General features: G+C 40.9%; 1 protein-coding gene across 2 annotated transcripts in view; it reads left to right on the top strand.

Annotated features, from left to right (window-relative positions):
* The window catches only part of LOC126162613 (cuticle protein 21-like), a 311,740-nt gene extending 309,389 nt beyond the window's left edge, over nucleotides 1-2,351 (top strand). For both annotated transcript variants that reach the window (XM_049919227.1, XM_049919228.1), the window contains one exon: nucleotides 1,683-2,351. In XM_049919227.1, coding sequence (XP_049775184.1) covers nucleotides 1,683-2,228 — 546 coding nt within the window. In that variant the 3' untranslated portion in view covers nucleotides 2,229-2,351. The remainder of the gene's footprint in view (nucleotides 1-1,682) is intronic.
* The last annotated feature ends 13,961 nt before the right edge of the window (nucleotides 2,352-16,312 follow it).

Genomic DNA, 16,312 nt, shown 5'->3' with positions numbered 1-16,312 from the left:
TTCTCCTATTAGCAGCTTGTTCGGAAGAACACATCACATACACCAAGATGAAAATAGTCGTTTTGTTGTTCTAACTGATCTCATTTCGCTGACGCACTTTCTGTTTCGGCCTCCAAGTGTTGTTTTCTTGAATATAAATTCTCGATGCGAAGGAATGAGAAAAGACATCGTCAGTTACACAGCGACACAAAACATAGGAATACGGTATAGAGCAATAATACTGGCTGGAATGGGTGATGTTTCTCTTCAGTTTCGCCAGACAAAATTAAGAAATAATTGATTTTTTTTTACTCTATCTCTTATGTGGGCTTAAAAACGTCTTATATCCATACAGAATTGGTTCTTCCATTGACATTGGTACGCTTTAGTAAGATTCAGGATTGACAATTTATCAAAAGAGAAGTAACAGTTGCATCTAAAATTAAAAGTAAGCTTCCAGATATTCACACACATCACACAGGGATTCTATCCATTATTTAATGGAAAACTTATGATTTCAGGGGTATTACTACGGCCATGAACGTTAGAACAGAATGAGCATCCACCAAGTAGGAACAAAGTGAAAGAAGTAGTCTGTTTTGAGGACTTGGTTACATAAAGCGGCTACATTCAAGAATTCTAGAAAATGTTTCGGTTTATACTGAAAGTCTATAAACATGGGTTTCCTGCTTATGACTCGTATTGAAGTACAATAACATTTTGGCCTAGCAACGATCACTCCACACTTTCTGGAATTTTATCTATTGACTCTCGATTGTTTGCTAAAGGATAATACCGGAAAATGTTGAACGGTTGTCTGTGCTAGTTGGCATCAGACTGCTGTGGATAGTGACTGTTGATAACTGATTACCTTCAGCCGCTCTAAACTGTAAGATATCGATCTCTAAAGACAACTATGGGAAGGGAAAGAAAACCAGATTAGTATTTAACATCGTCTCACGGCGAGGAAAAAATGTGGATGCGGGCAAGAGTGCACAAATAAATGGCATCAAACTTTCCGAAGGAGCTGGCATGGCATAGTTCACATCTGATTTAGGAAAATACCAGAAAAAGTAAATCAGAATGATTATGTAGGGTTGTTACTCATTTCCATTCGGATACATGCGCAGTAATTTATCCACAATGTCACATTGCTCAGTGACAACTGTAGATGAAGAAATACCAGTAACATAGATACTAATAGCCGCACAGGTACATCATATACCAGCCAGTATCACACAGGAATTATGAAGATATATACTGCTATTAAGAATGATATTTCAGTATCAGCCGCACCATCCTCGTAGCTCGGAGTGGGACAACAGAGTAGTATCTTGCTAGGCATTCCTCGCTGCTCCAGACCCAGGTGAATCATAGGGCTGGGAAAGCTGTACGTAACTTTTGGATACGTGAGCATTCCAAACTACTACATGGAACTTTCGGAGATATAAATTACCACCATAGTCACACATGTTAATTGTAATGTGACAGACTTTGAATTAATTGAGAAAAGTCAGTGAACTACTTTCCACAGCCATTTTCGCAGAACATGTTGCTGACACACTAGCAAAAACATATCGAAAACATATGTATTTTTCAGTGCACGACATCCGACCTTCATCCAAATTCGTAGTGAATCGACTCAACGCATAAAGTCGAAGGCACTACGCAGGGTATTCTAATTTGTTCTCTCTTACCTGCAGCTGATCGTCCTCGTCGCCTTCGTGGCTGTGGCCCGCGCCGGCTACTTGGGTGCCCCTGCAGTCTACGCCCCCGGCGCCCCCATCGCTGCCCGCGCCTACGCCGCCCCTGTGGCGTACGCCGCCCCCGCTCTACGTGCCGCTCCCCTGGCCGTCGCCCCCGCCGTGAGGGCCGCCCCCGTCGCCTATGCCGCCCCTGCCGCCGTGGCCGCCGCTGAATACGACCCCCACCCGCAGTACAGCTACGCCTACAGCGTGTCTGACGCCGTCACCGGTGACTCAAAGAACCAGCAGGAGAGCCGTGACGGAGACGTCGTCCAGGGCAGCTACAGCCTGGTCGAGCCCGACGGTTCCGTCCGCGTCGTAGACTACACCGCCGACCCCGTCAACGGCTTCAACGCCGTGGTGCACAAGGAGGCCGGTGCCCACCCCGCCCCCGTCGTCGCTAAGGTGGCCGCTCCCGTCGCCTACGCCGCCCCCGCTTTCGCCAAGGTGGCCGCCCCCCTCGCCTACGCCGCCCCCGCCTACGGCAAGGCCATCCTGGGTTAAAATGACCAGCATGTGGCAGTTTGATGCTGCCTTAAACAACGAAGCTGCAGCAAAATACACTACGCCATGCTGTACGTTATGTGCATTACATTAATGCACTGCAATAAACAACTTGCTTAAACAAAAAAACTTGACTCTTTACTATCGTAACATAGCATGTCCAAACACACTATTTACATATGAAACTTCCTGAGAGATTAAAATAATGATCGAAGTTGGATTCTAGCAAATGTCTTTCACTTCACCAGGCAATGTTCCAACAAATAATTCAGTCCAGAGTGTCTCAGGGAGCAATTCAGATTTAATTGTCCAGTTCCTCTGTCCTGCTATCCCGTGGTCCGTCCTACACATACCCTAGAATGTGGTTACAATGTCACTCACATACATGGTGAACTATTTAGAACAGCATATTATTCTCAGCTCGCTATCATCAACCGGAAAGCCACCTTCCTTTTTAACAAAAAAGAAAACATTTTTACCTGCAAGCTTCTATTCGAGTAGATGCAACAGTTTTCGAGATCCATCTCAAAGAATCTATCATCTGATATAAGCGCTTTTCAAACAATGTGACCAACTACTGGGACATAAAATTTTATCACCTAAAAACGGAAACAGTGTGTAATAATCGTTGCGCAGTTTTGTCATTGGACCGATGTTTTAGATCATTATGTTCCCCACATACGACAATTTTTTCAATGCCTATAAGACCTCTGGTTTCAACCATTATCTGTGCGATACTACTGTCGAATAACAACGTTATGCATTTCTTTATTTCTCTTACTCTTTTTCTCTCTCTCTCATGCACACACACAAAAAAAAATCACACGTATGTTCACATTCACATCTTTTTTTCTGATATAAGTGAATTACTTTCTAGATAACTTCTATATCATTCTCAGGATTTTTATTTGTTCCTTATCACTCATTTCACCTATGTAAATGTTTATTAAGGTGAAAAATTCCGATATGCAAGGTGCTTTGGAGTCGGAGTTAAACACCACAGCCCCCTAACAATGCACTGTGGTATTCGAACCAGCATAGGCCTTGGTGGCTGCTTTACCTTTAACATCCATAAACTGCAGATAACGAGAATCAAGAATTTCACAAGCCTTCACTAAAGCTAGAAGAATGCCAGGTACAATAGAATCAACAATAATTCCAGTTTGGGAGAGCTGAAGATTCCACTCCATCCAGTGTTACTCTATTGACTATGTGCTCCAAAAATCTTGTTTGGAATCATTCACTTCAACGTGATTCATGGAACTGCTAATTTGGATAGGTGGATGAATCATAAGGGACTGTTTATAAGGAATCCCCATTTACTACGGCGAGCATAAATATCAGTGAGAATGCAGCCTTGATTTTCATTTTAATAAGTAATGTAGAAATCGGTGTATGACAAAATTACTAGTACACAATGAGATTGTCTTCGTAAAGGTCCGAAGCATTAGAAATTGCTGTTAACTAAGGCGAAACAAATTCATTTCACTATACATTACATCCACAAGTAGATAATGTTTATTACCAGTAAAATCAGCGCATATTCACGTTTTTGCGTCAACTGAAACTTTTAACTTTTTGAATGCGGTACCGAGTTTAAATAATCGTGCCTCTTCGAAATGAGCAATTTACTAAGGCTCGTAACACCACACTTGTCATGATATTCGTAGTTAAATATGTGTAACACAAGTAATAGTAGGAGGAAAAACAATAATTAATAGTACGTCGCTGTTATTTTGCAAATGCTGTAAGATAACTGTAATTACTGGGAGGCACTTTATCAATGCATGAAAAAAAAACGGAATAGACATAGATAGCTGTTACGTATTGCATTATGTCAAAAATATACGTTAATTTTTATACGATATAAAGAAGCTCGGGTGATAACACAGAGGTAGTATTACACTGAACCTCCCTGCTTTGTGGACTTCGCTTGGAGTAACTACAACAATGTAGATGCGAATGTACTTAGAGGTATCTCATAATAACGTCACATTAAAAACCGGCAGAGACATTGAGCGAACCTGCTCCCTCGGCTTAAAAGAGATTTACAATGTCTCCGAATAACCTTAAATAGACGTTCCCTGGTTTGTCGTACAATATTATACACAAGAAAAATGTAATGTTTGTGACTTGGATCAACGTTTACACCACTTTAGCAAGTAATTTATCATCAAAGTAATAGTAAAGCTGGAATTTAGTTCGTTATTACTTCTCACCCCGGCGTGAAAGATGTATTAAAACTACACCAAGAGAACGGTAATATTATACCAGCGATAGAATTTCCAGGTCAAAATTCTTTGCCTAATAACCGAGGAAACCCTGTGTTTTCAAAGCGGTCTGTTTCTCGGCGGATGCATGTGCTCTAGCTGACATCAGATATCTGTCTATCTCGTCCAGGCTACGCCTAATGTGCAGTTGTAACAACAAACTGTTCTTTTGTCTTCGAGATGTGTAAAATTGCTATCGCGCAAATGCAAACTCTGTACTTAAAATATGAGGTTTCCAGCAAAACAGACATGAAGTGTAAAAATCACATCATTTTATTCTGAGGAAGATAAATCGTTTTGTACAGTGATAGCCCTGAGTAGTTCGAAGTCATTAGCAAGCGCGCTGATTCATTGGTTAATAATCTGGACCCCCATTCGCTGAGGACGATATTTCAGATCACATCCGACAATCCGAATTTTGGTTTGAAGTAGTTTCTCTAAATTACTTAATGGTTTCTCTGAATAGGACCCAGCCGATTTCGGTCTCCATTCAACCGCACTCTGAATTTATGATACGCTAAACCATGATTTTTCTTCCATCACTTATTTTCTAAGTCATATTCCAGAACACGACGGTAGTCATAAAGTTTCAATTATCACCTCGAAAAAATAAAGTTTCGTAATCAATTTCTTGTCGTTTACGGGTAAGTGTCTGCAGTCCTGGTACACACTGAAATCCCCTCACCACAGTACCGCAGCATACCTCTAAAGGAGACTAAAAAAATTGTGCAGTACATTGATAAAATGGATTACGCACGGGGACTAAGTATAAAGATTTAACTATCACTTCGGAAAAAAAAGAAACAAATTTTCAAACGAGTCCAAAGGCGCAAAACATGGGCACGGTTTCTAAACTGCAGACAACGGACATACCAATAACTGGAAGTAGTAGTCGGACTAATATTTCTATACTTAATCACGAAACAAGAGCTAGTTTGGAGTTGCATTATCCAGGAATAACTGCAATGAACTCAAAAAAGCGTATTGTATCAGGGGATAAAACTGCATAATAAACTGCCAATTTAAGTGAAAAAAAAATACCGGGACACATTTGTTTAAAAAGGCAACTAAATCATTCTTCACAAGTAATGCGTGTTACACAATTAAAAAAAAGTTAGAGGACTCAGACTAGCGTATAGTAACGAACGGGAAAACTACAGTACCTTGTCACATCTCAGTATATGTTTATGGTTTACTGCTTTCACAAGGATCATATGTCAAGGTGTATAATGCATGACAGTAATGTCCAACGGCTTAGCTTTTCTGGTGGAAAATAGCGAATAGTAGAATACGGAGCCCGGAATTGAAGCAAGGAGCACAGCAACATCTTCTTAGTCCAAGAGTCATCGCTGTGTGTCTAGTGCGAGCAGCAGTGAAGAGTGGAACTATGTTTTACATTGCAAAGAATCGTAAGCAGTCAATGAATCATCAGGCGGTGTCCTCAGTGTGTAGGCAGTGAAGAAGAAAATTACGTCTTATAATGCAAGTTACCTGAAACAATTTTTGTGTGAATGAAGAAACAATATACAATAGAGCATTACCGAATGAAGCAGTCCAGCTGTTAGGATTCTGACCTCGTGTACTGGAGAACTGAGCTTCTATGTCTGGCCATCCTGCTTTGAGTTTTCAGTGGTTTTCGTACAGTGCTAAGCAAACGCCGGGATGGTTCCTGAATCAAGGCTACGGCCGACTACCTGTCTTATCCCCGTAGGCTATTCTGTTATATCGTCTTAAAGCGTGTTACGTATGGTGTGTGTTATATTTGGAAGTACTGACTGGAAATGTATTACCTTCACGGATCCTATGTCACTGTGATATCATCTTTGAATAACAATGTAAATGTCGTGTGACTAGGGCCTCCCGTCGGGTATACCGTTCGCCGAGTGCAAGTCTTTCGATTTGACGCCACTTCGGCGACTTGCGCGTCGATGGGGATGAAATGATGCTGAGTAGGACAACACAACACCCAGTTCCCGAGCGGAGAAAATCTCCGACCTAGCCGGGAATCAACCAGGGCCCTTAGGATTGACATTCTGTCGCGCTGATCACTCAGCTACCGGGGGTGGACGATACATAAAATACAATTAAAAAAACACATGATAGCGGAAAAAACACTGGTAGCAGTTACTTCTGTAAAATATCTGGGAGTATGCGTGCGGAAAGATCTGAAGTGGAATGATCATATAAAATTAATTGTTGGTAAGGCGGGTACCAGGTTGAGATTCATTGGCAGAGTCCTTAGAAAATGTAGTAAATCAACCAAGGTGGTGGCTTACAAAACACTCGTTCGACCAATACTTGAGTATTGCTCATTAGTGTGGAATCCGTACCAGGTCCGGTTGACAGAGGAAATAGAGAAGATCCAAAGAAGAGCGGCGCGTTTCGTCACAGGGTTATTTGGTAAGCGTGATAGCGTTACGTAGATGTTTAGCAAACTCAAGTGGCGGACTCTGCAAGAGAGGCGCTCTGCATCGCGGTGTAGCTTGGTGTCCAGGTTTCGAGAGGGTGCGTTTCTGAATGAGGTATCGAATATATTGCTTCCCCCTACTTATACCTCCAGAGAAGATCACGAATGTAAAATTATAGATTCGAGCGCGCACGGAGGCTTTCCGGCAGTCGTTCTTCCCGCGAACCATACACGACTGTAACAGGAAAGGGAGGTAATGACAGTGGCACGTAAAGTGCCCTCCGCCACAGACTTTTGGGTAGCTTGCGGAGTATAAATGTAGATGTAGATGTAGATGATGTGGGGTACATAAAGAAACCACGTACCTATACATGCTATATGTAAACTAGGTTAATTGGTTCCCAACAATCAAACAAACATAGATAATAAACCATGTATCTAATTGTAAGTGACATTTCTGTAAATCAATGGCCATCGACTTGTTAATTACACAAGATTAGGACCTATAATAAAGGATGACATTATGTATATAAACTTCATTTATTGGTTCCCAGCAATGAACATTTCTAATTACGCCTTAGACACACTCGCTTTTCAGATTCATACTTATGAACTGTCACTCTTCGAAGACACTGTTTAACTGAGTTTAATTCTTTCATTGACACCAGTTTCTACTATTACTACAGTTTCTCACCCATCGTTCACTCACGTAAATTGTAGCTAGTAGCTTCAGCTCAACTCACATTAGAGAGCCCAACACCTGCTCCTTCCTCTTATGTCTGATATTGTAATTATTAACGAACATCCATTCGACTTCTTAATACGATTCTTCCTCTCAGCAGTGCCTAATTTTAGCTGTGATCGATTCCATCTTCGCCGTGCTGGGTAGCCGCGCGGTCTGAGGCTCCTTGCACGGTTCGCACGGATCCCCCGTCGGAGGTTCGAGTCCTCTCTCAGGCATGGGAGTGTGTGTTGTTCTTAGCGTAAGTTAGTTTAAGGTATATTAAGTAGTGTGTAGGCTTAGGTACCGATGACCTCAGTAGTTTGGTCCCACAGGATCTTACCACAAATTTCCAAATTTTTTCTCATCTTTAAGGTCCGCCCAACACCTCTACTTCGAGGAGCCGACCTACTCACAAGTCCGCTCGTACTGAAAAATTGCGGCGCGAATCGACAATGCCCCTGCCGTCGAAAAAGCGTAGCGTACCGAAGAATCCAGACTGTCAGACCAGCCGGCCTGCACAAAGGGTACGAGTTTGGCAAACACAGTACTCTTGTACGTTCACATTCTATGGGTTCAGTGTCTAGTGTATCATTGCTGGCCGCTCCTGAGGACTTATCTTCTTTGCTGTTATGGAGGCCAGAGGCGGTTTCCTGGATAAGAACCGAGCGGGGTGGCGCAGTGGTTAGACACTGGACTCGCATTCGGGAGGACGACGGTTCAATCCCGCGTCCGGCCATCCTGATTTAGGTTTTCCGTGATTTCCCTAAATCATTCCAGGCAAATGCCGGGATGGTTCCTCTGAAAGGGCACGGCCGACTTCCTTCCCTAATCCGATGAGACCGATGACCACGCTGTCTGGTCTCCTCCCCCAAACCAACCAACCTGGATAAGAAAGCTTTGTCATCCAGGAGATGATGTGTCAGCCTTATAGCAAATCTACTAAATGATTTGTGGTCGGGAGCTGATATGTCTGCTAAAGATCTGGTGATTTATCCATAATGGCAGCTGTTTTTCGACACAGTGGGACATACATTTTTGAAATTTCCTGACACGAAGCAGCACTTTGCAGAGGAGTGGTATTAGGCTGAGTCAGAAATGGTCAATGAAACTGCCTACACTCTGCTCCTAAATCTGACTTGTTGCAAGGACTGCATGAAAGCAGTTTTCGTGAAGCTGCCTGGACGTCACGAAACAGATGGAGAGGGCAACCCTCGGGGACATAGAAAGCGAATCATGGGCCCTATGATGCGGAGGTGATGTTTCAAGAGTATTGAGGATGTCAAGCGTGGAGCACAAGATCCTCAATGACGAATAAACTGTTTCCGCGATGGAATGGAAATATTTTTAAGTACGGAAAACTCTGAAAGCGTTCACAAATGCATGCATGGAATTCTGCTTAAGCTGTCAGTTTTCTATGCACGTGTTGCAGTTTAATGGTAATGAGCGTGCTAGGTAAGAAGGAACCGCACAGCAGAGAGTGGGGCCATTAGCCAGCTGGAAGTGGTGTTTAATGAGCGATGTGAACTTGACGATGCCTAAAAAAAGACAATAAATTGGTTCCTGTGTCGACCCAAGCTTGAGGTGTAGTATTTACGTTTTCCCATTACTGTCTTAGAACTGTTATTCTGTTTTATTTATGGGTGAGATTATTGACGGAGTTGCTACAGACAAGTTCGGGGCTGTGTAGTCGCTGTTAGTGGTGTCAGTTTTCAAATTAAGTGGCCGGATCTGAGAGTCTTCTGAAAGTAATTGGACTGTCACAGAGTATTTATTAGTGGTATATGTGTAGAGACAATTCTAACCTGTGTCGAGGGTCAAAGCGTGATTGGCAACCCTTTCTTAGACCGAATGAATAGTGATGCAGCGTAGAGGATTAACCCAAGTCTTCCAACTAAATCTGCGGAGCAATTTCGTTCGCGCGGCGCACATTACCAAGAGTAGCGAGTGTCACATCCTGTGGCGTCATTATTGAAGATTCGCGAGCGCAACGAAAGAAACGTTTAAATATATGTTACGAATAAAAGTCTATCGGCTCTCTGCGTTTCGGGATTTTCGATTTTTATTTAAATAACCATTTCGGAACGAAAGCTTCAGCGTCAGTATTTCCAAGTTTTATTTTCGGTTTTTACTGGTGAAGCAGTCCCGTCTTAGGAATGTGACTTACTTATATAACCGGAAAGCATATGGGTGCTAGCAAGAAACAAACCCCAGTGCTATAAAGTACCTGCATATTGCGAGAATCTGATACATCGGTCATCCATTGACAAATTTCGTCAAGTTTTCAACAAAATGAGATAGAAACATTGAAAATAAACACACAATGTGATCGAAGATACAAGCTTAAAGTAGTTCTGCCCGATAGGCATGAACACTGGAGAAACAAGTTTGCTATCCAGGATCATAATTTTCCTACTACTACGAGAAATTATGTAAATAAAAATGAAACTAGATCTACAACGGGTGTAAAAATTTTTGTGACGATACGATTTTCTTAAGAAACGGAAATAGATAACCTGATAATCAAGGGTTGACCATGTATAGAATTCAAAAACTGATAACGAATTGACAAATTTAATCAATCCCTGACAAACATAAAAATCTAAAGTTACTCACTTACTTTCAGAACCATTTGAAATAAGAACAGGAGTCAGGCACAGAGGTGGATTATCAATAGTTCTTTGTAACTGCGTCTTGAAACAAATCGTCTGGAAATGGGAAGAGGTATTACAAGAATCAACAAGAAGAGCCAAAAATCAACTGCTTAAGTAAATGACCTAGCAATCTTTATCAAAGACATAAATTCAACGATAATTCATAAACATTTTGTAAGGAGAGTTCCTGAGAAAACAGACCTAAACATTTTGTAAGGAAAGTTGCTGAGAAAACAGACCTAAACATATCTACTTACAAAAAGGAGAACACGACTAAGACGTTGGATGTTTCGAAATCTCTAGAAACAATCTTTGGAAGCCAAACTACCTGGTGAAACTTCAGAAAAACCATCCGACGAACGTCAGCCGAAGAACCCAACACAGAACCCAACAGGCAATTTGTCAACAAATGGCCACGAAAGTGTTAACAATTTTGCAACCTTTGGACAGATCAATAAAGTTCTAAAATTCAACTACCTTGGAGAAATTATTCAAGTCAATGCATTAAATGGTGAAGGAAATGAAATCAGAGTCAAAAAGATTCAGAATGCACAGCAAACCTCTAAGAATATGAACAACAAAAAATTAATCTCTATAAACGCTAAAATCAGACACTACATCCCCTTAAGACACCAAGTACTCAACGCAGCAGAATACGTTGCTTTACTCAAAGGAAGATAAATACTGAATAAAGAAAAAAAGAGAAAAACCTTTGAAAAACTCTAGGCTGAGAACAAATGGAAACGGGCAATGTATGTTATGGAGGAACAAACAACTCTGTAGGACATTCCAAAAACTTTGGAGCACAATTCGAAAACAAACATTTCACTTTAGTTAGAAATAAGTAAAAAATGAACGAAAACAGACAAACTAAATCAATATTCCAAAACTTTAACATCAGAAAGGCTATAAATAACTAGCTTAATGAAGTTCAAAAAGACTTAGAATAAATGAGTGTTACTGATAATGATATCTACCAGAAACAAAATGAAGAACGTCTAAGGGTTTCAAGAGAAAGGGAAAGAAAAAACAAGCGGACAAGGATCTTCACTGAGGATCTTAGGAGAGAGCAGAGTGAAAAAATGAAAAAATATTGGGAAGAAAGAAAGAAGAAGTACCACCTGAAATAAGAAACCGTAAATAAATGCTATTCGTGATCCAAAGTTGGCTAGATCCGACAGAAATAAATAAATACTGTACGATTCACGGAATATGATAATTAATGGCTGAGACATCAATCATGACATTATATGATGAAATTAAGATAATTGTTATTACGTTGCAAGTTTATTGAAATATAGTTTTACAGTTAACATGCAGAAACCCCGCATTACATATGCACCGCCTACCAGCGCTGGTGAAGGAGGTTTCGTACAGAGCGTTGAAAACACTATTTTAGCACTTGATTGTAACCATATTGAACTCATGGCTTTGTGACTAGATAAAACATATCAGTTGTTTGAAATAGTGGTAGTTTGTCATGCACCATTATTTTTTCCGTATTCGTCCTGTTTGCATATTATTTGCAGCTCATATTACAACCGTAAATACAGTTGCACTTTGTCAGAGCTAATGATGGCAAACGCCGAAACTGTGTGTGAAGTATGAAAAATAACACATTACCAGACAACGCTGAATTCACTCATGAAATGACGAGTGTCGGGCTTTTCAGCTATACCAGCAAGTGGAGCTGACGTCACATTGCCATAAGCCAGGGGGCAGCGCACTGCTCCGGAAATCGGTGGGTGAAAGTGGAGCCGTGCATTCTTGGCAGCGCGGATCAAGAGGCGTGAGGTCCGTCTAGGCGACGCTTCAAGCTGCCCGCGACAGCTCGGACACGACATTCTCAGGCAATCGGCAGCATGCCCATTTCCTGGCACGCACTACCAGTCTATCCTAGTTTCAACGCCCCACAAAGTGAACGAATGTGTTGCAGTCACGAAATAGGCCTAAAGCGAGATATTCGCTCGTCGCTCAAATTTCCATTGTGACAAAATACTATCAGATCAGAACCGATAATAAGTACGAGACTAATAATGCGTTTAAAGTGATTGAGACCACAACGCATAGATCGTGTCCGTACGCGTACGCTGTCTAAGGCGCTGCAGTCATAGACTGTGCAGCTGGTCCCGGCGGAGGTTGGAGTCCTCCCTCGGGCATGGGTGTGTGTGTTTGTCCCTAGGAAAATTTAGGTTAAGTAGTGTGTAAGCTTAGGGACTGATGACCTTAGCAGTTAAGTCCCATAAGATTTCACATACATTTGATTTTTTTGTACGTGTACGTATTTGTTTTGGCTGTAATATCACCGTATCAGACTGATCGCAATCGCGTGATTGTTAGGAATTTGCTTCATTTAAAGTTATACATTGGTGTACCGTGGAAACGCGTATAGGTAGGACGTTGATTCGGGTGTCATCGTGTAGAGCTTTCGGAGCACTGCTAGGACCCAAAGGGAGACAACAGAAATGTTTGCCAGAATATAAGTATAAACTGATATTAAATTGAAAATTATAGATTTATGAAAAATGTCGTCTCATATGACTGGTAAATATGTTCGGAGTTACAGAAAGAGGAAGTCAGAGAAAACCTCGAGTTGAAATGAGTCCAAAAAGCCTAAAAAGTTCAGTGCGACAACTACGACAGAGTCTGAAGGAAATGAAAAACGGCGCAAAGCGATTACGTTGCTGGCCTATCGGACACACAGCGGCTGGCGGCAGTCTATGAATCATGTGCAGGCAATACAGAAAATAGTGATAATAAACGTAGACATAGCTGGCAACGTAACTGCGACAGACTAGTACGTATCGCGACCACCAAATATCGTCGTGTTATCAATTGACTTTGACACGTCGGGTATCAATGCGCGTACATCGACGTAGGAAGATAGATAGAGTCTGATGTTATTAATAATTAAATTACATATCAATACAAAACAACTGTTAAGATTGAATCCCGACGGTTTCATGAAAAACTTATGCTGTCAGTCTGAATTGCGCACTTAAAAATTTTTGTTTCTTTGGCGAAGGGATAGCAAAGTAATCATAGACTGTACCTTTAGCTCATTCGAACAAGTTCAGATATGAACTCATTGATGGTTGTGTTGGAAGAACCGGTATAACAGTGATTTGGAGCGATGTAATGAGAAGAATTTGTTCGTGGTTTAATGGAAGAAAAGATTTCTGAAAAACCTGTTAGCACATGGAATTGGCAAGAAATTTTCTTTAGCTATAGGACGCAATCTTTTGCGATTCTGTATGTGTGAAATCATTAAGTGATATACGACAAAACTATCGGTGAAAATCTCTGGGGCTTCTAATGTATTGAACGAAAAGCCTAGAGCGTCTCGCAGTACATTGGGAAAAGGCAATTTTCTGGCAAGATTACAAATCTAAGTCGGTTTCACTACGTTGTCCCATACGTTCATTGACTCCATCACATTTTTTTTCCTATTGGAAGGCATATATTCGCAAAGTCGAAAAATAAATTATGTTGATCATTAAATTCGGACCCTTCTGAAATATAACTTGCTGTATTAGCGTCACAGCACCTAGGTAGGTCTATTCAAACCGATGTAGCTTAACCTACTACGATTAAAATATAGGAAACGGGTGTGCCAGTTTATTATTCATGTAGGCACTGCATTTGCCCTTCAATAACAAGGCTAAATGTACACAGCTAAGAACTTTGAAACGTTGTGTTTGTCAAAATTAATTGATGAAATGAATTCATTGGCTGCTAACTGAAGATTACTGTATCATATCCCAATAGACAGTAACAATTACAAAGATATTACAAAAAGAATATACTTAATTAAAAACTAAGAAGGTGAAAGGTATTACAAACATCTGAGTGACTGGATACGACGGTTAATGCGTTCTTGCAGCTAATTTGTCAATGAAGAGAGAAGTAAAAAGTAAGAGCGACGCATAAGCGGCGAGTGAGGTCTTACATTTTATCCGTCAGTCATGTTAACATACTTATGTTTAAGATTTCGTCGATGAGTATTTGCCGGCTGGATGGGGACGTGATATGTCTCCCGCCCAATGATGAGCCTCCACCACCAACCTTATATTTTTGTGCAATATCTTGGTGGCAGTAGCCGATCCTTATTTTCCGCCGCCGTGAGCTAAAGAGACGCTGTTGGTCTTCCAGCATAAGGGTAATTCAGCTCAGAACCTGCAACTCAGAGGCAGGAAACTGCAAATTCTGGTGTAGCTATAAGCTCTGCTGATATCATTAGATTTTATCACCAATTGAAGGCCCGATACCGATCTATTTGTGAATTGTTTACACTGGGTTCACCCTATGCCTACGAGGAATGTTTCAAGTGCAACCGGTCTGTATATAAAAGGTCATGTCGCGACTGACTGACTCACTAACTTCTCGTCGCTCAGCCCAAATCACTAAGGACAGAAATTTGAAATTTATACTGTAGGCGTCATTTAAGAAGGGATCTTTCGATTTTTTATTCCTAAGGGGTTGAAACAGGGGATGAAAGACTTTGTGAAAATATGTCGCTTTTTACGCAATTTTGAAGCTAGACCTACGAAACTCGGTATTTGGTTTCTCGGTCAGAAATGAAGTATTACAGCTTTCAGTACTTTGGTAAATTTAACCCCTACACGGGTGAAATAGTGGATGAAAGTTTTTGAAATAAATAATTATTAAAGAACTACTAGAGTATTTTTAAAGTTACGTCTATGAAAAACTGGTATTTGACTTTTCGGTTAAAAATAAAAAAAAACGTGTGTTTCAGTATTTTTGGAAATTCGATCCTAAGAGCGTGAAATAGTGGATCAAATGTTTTATGGAAATATTTTACTATGAAAGTATTTTTAAAGCAACATCTACGAAAACGTGAATTCGGCTTCTCGGTTACAGATTAAAAAAATACGTCTTTCACTTTTTTTGTGGGAGTTCAACTCCTATGGGGGTGAAACAGAGGATGAAAGTTTCAAAGAAATATTTCCTTATGCAAACATTTTTGAAGCTAAACCTGTTAGAAACAAAAACAAAAGACATGATTAACAAAAATCTTGGACTCCAAATACCAGAATCGCTTTTTGGTCAGAAGAATGTTCGAAAAAGACCATGCTTCTATGGCCTTAATTAGCGTGTAATGTTTATAAGGCGATGCTGGTAGTGAATAACATAAAAATTCCATCGAATAAAAACAAAAAGAAAAAAAAACAAAAAAATCTGTGCAGTCCATACCGTCTACGCGAGCGGAGGAACGGGTGCTAAGTTGTTTTCTAATAAGGCTTCGTGGTTCATTTAATGGTGCTAACATTGCTGTCAGTCTTTGCCTTGCTTCGAATACTACGATAGCTCTATGCTGAGAAACGTTGTCCAGATTGCGCGTTTATGGTATTAGATAGTAAATATTGTCAAGAAGCTAAATTATTCTACCATTGAATGCAAAATAAATCATCTCAGACATTATAGGTTTACAGTATCTGTGACTGACTTGCAGCTTTGCGAAACGAAACACTTCTTTCTGTGCGGGAGTCGTGATTCCGGCTTGTAGATCAGACCTAACGATCATTACTCACGTTTTCTCCATTACTGTTTCGATTTTCCTCTTTTACTGACTACGCTTAACTTTCAGACACTAGTGTATTTAGAATCTCGACAACCGACTTGACAGTTTTCCGTTCCCATGGGTATCCAGCACAATGTGAGAACAGCACTTGCGTTATTCTCACATACTCTAGACAGCATATTCACTTCCGTACAAGATGGCACGATGTTGTAGCAGAACCAGCTAACCCAGTACCTTCGCGTCTGCAGATTCAAGTTCAGAAGACCTGACTGCGCACCCATTACTCTTTTGAGAAACCGGTTGCTGGTTCGCTCTGCAGTAGACAGACAGGAAATACTACCTCTCCAAGAGAGCAAAATTCACGATAGATTTAAAGCAATATAAGCACTTTCCATATCGTATACGCCAGCACTTACAGTACCAATGTTTAATAAGAAGCGCTCATCAGCGGTTGATGATGGAATCTACCGCACAGAATGTTGGCGACTAA

The sequence above is a fragment of the Schistocerca cancellata genome, chromosome 2 (assembly GCF_023864275.1).
Source record: "Schistocerca cancellata isolate TAMUIC-IGC-003103 chromosome 2, iqSchCanc2.1, whole genome shotgun sequence".
In the NCBI taxonomy this organism is placed as follows: domain Eukaryota; kingdom Metazoa; phylum Arthropoda; class Insecta; order Orthoptera; family Acrididae; genus Schistocerca; species Schistocerca cancellata.
The sequence above is the reverse complement of the archived record's forward strand: the minus strand, read 5'-3'. Positions and strand labels throughout refer to the sequence as shown.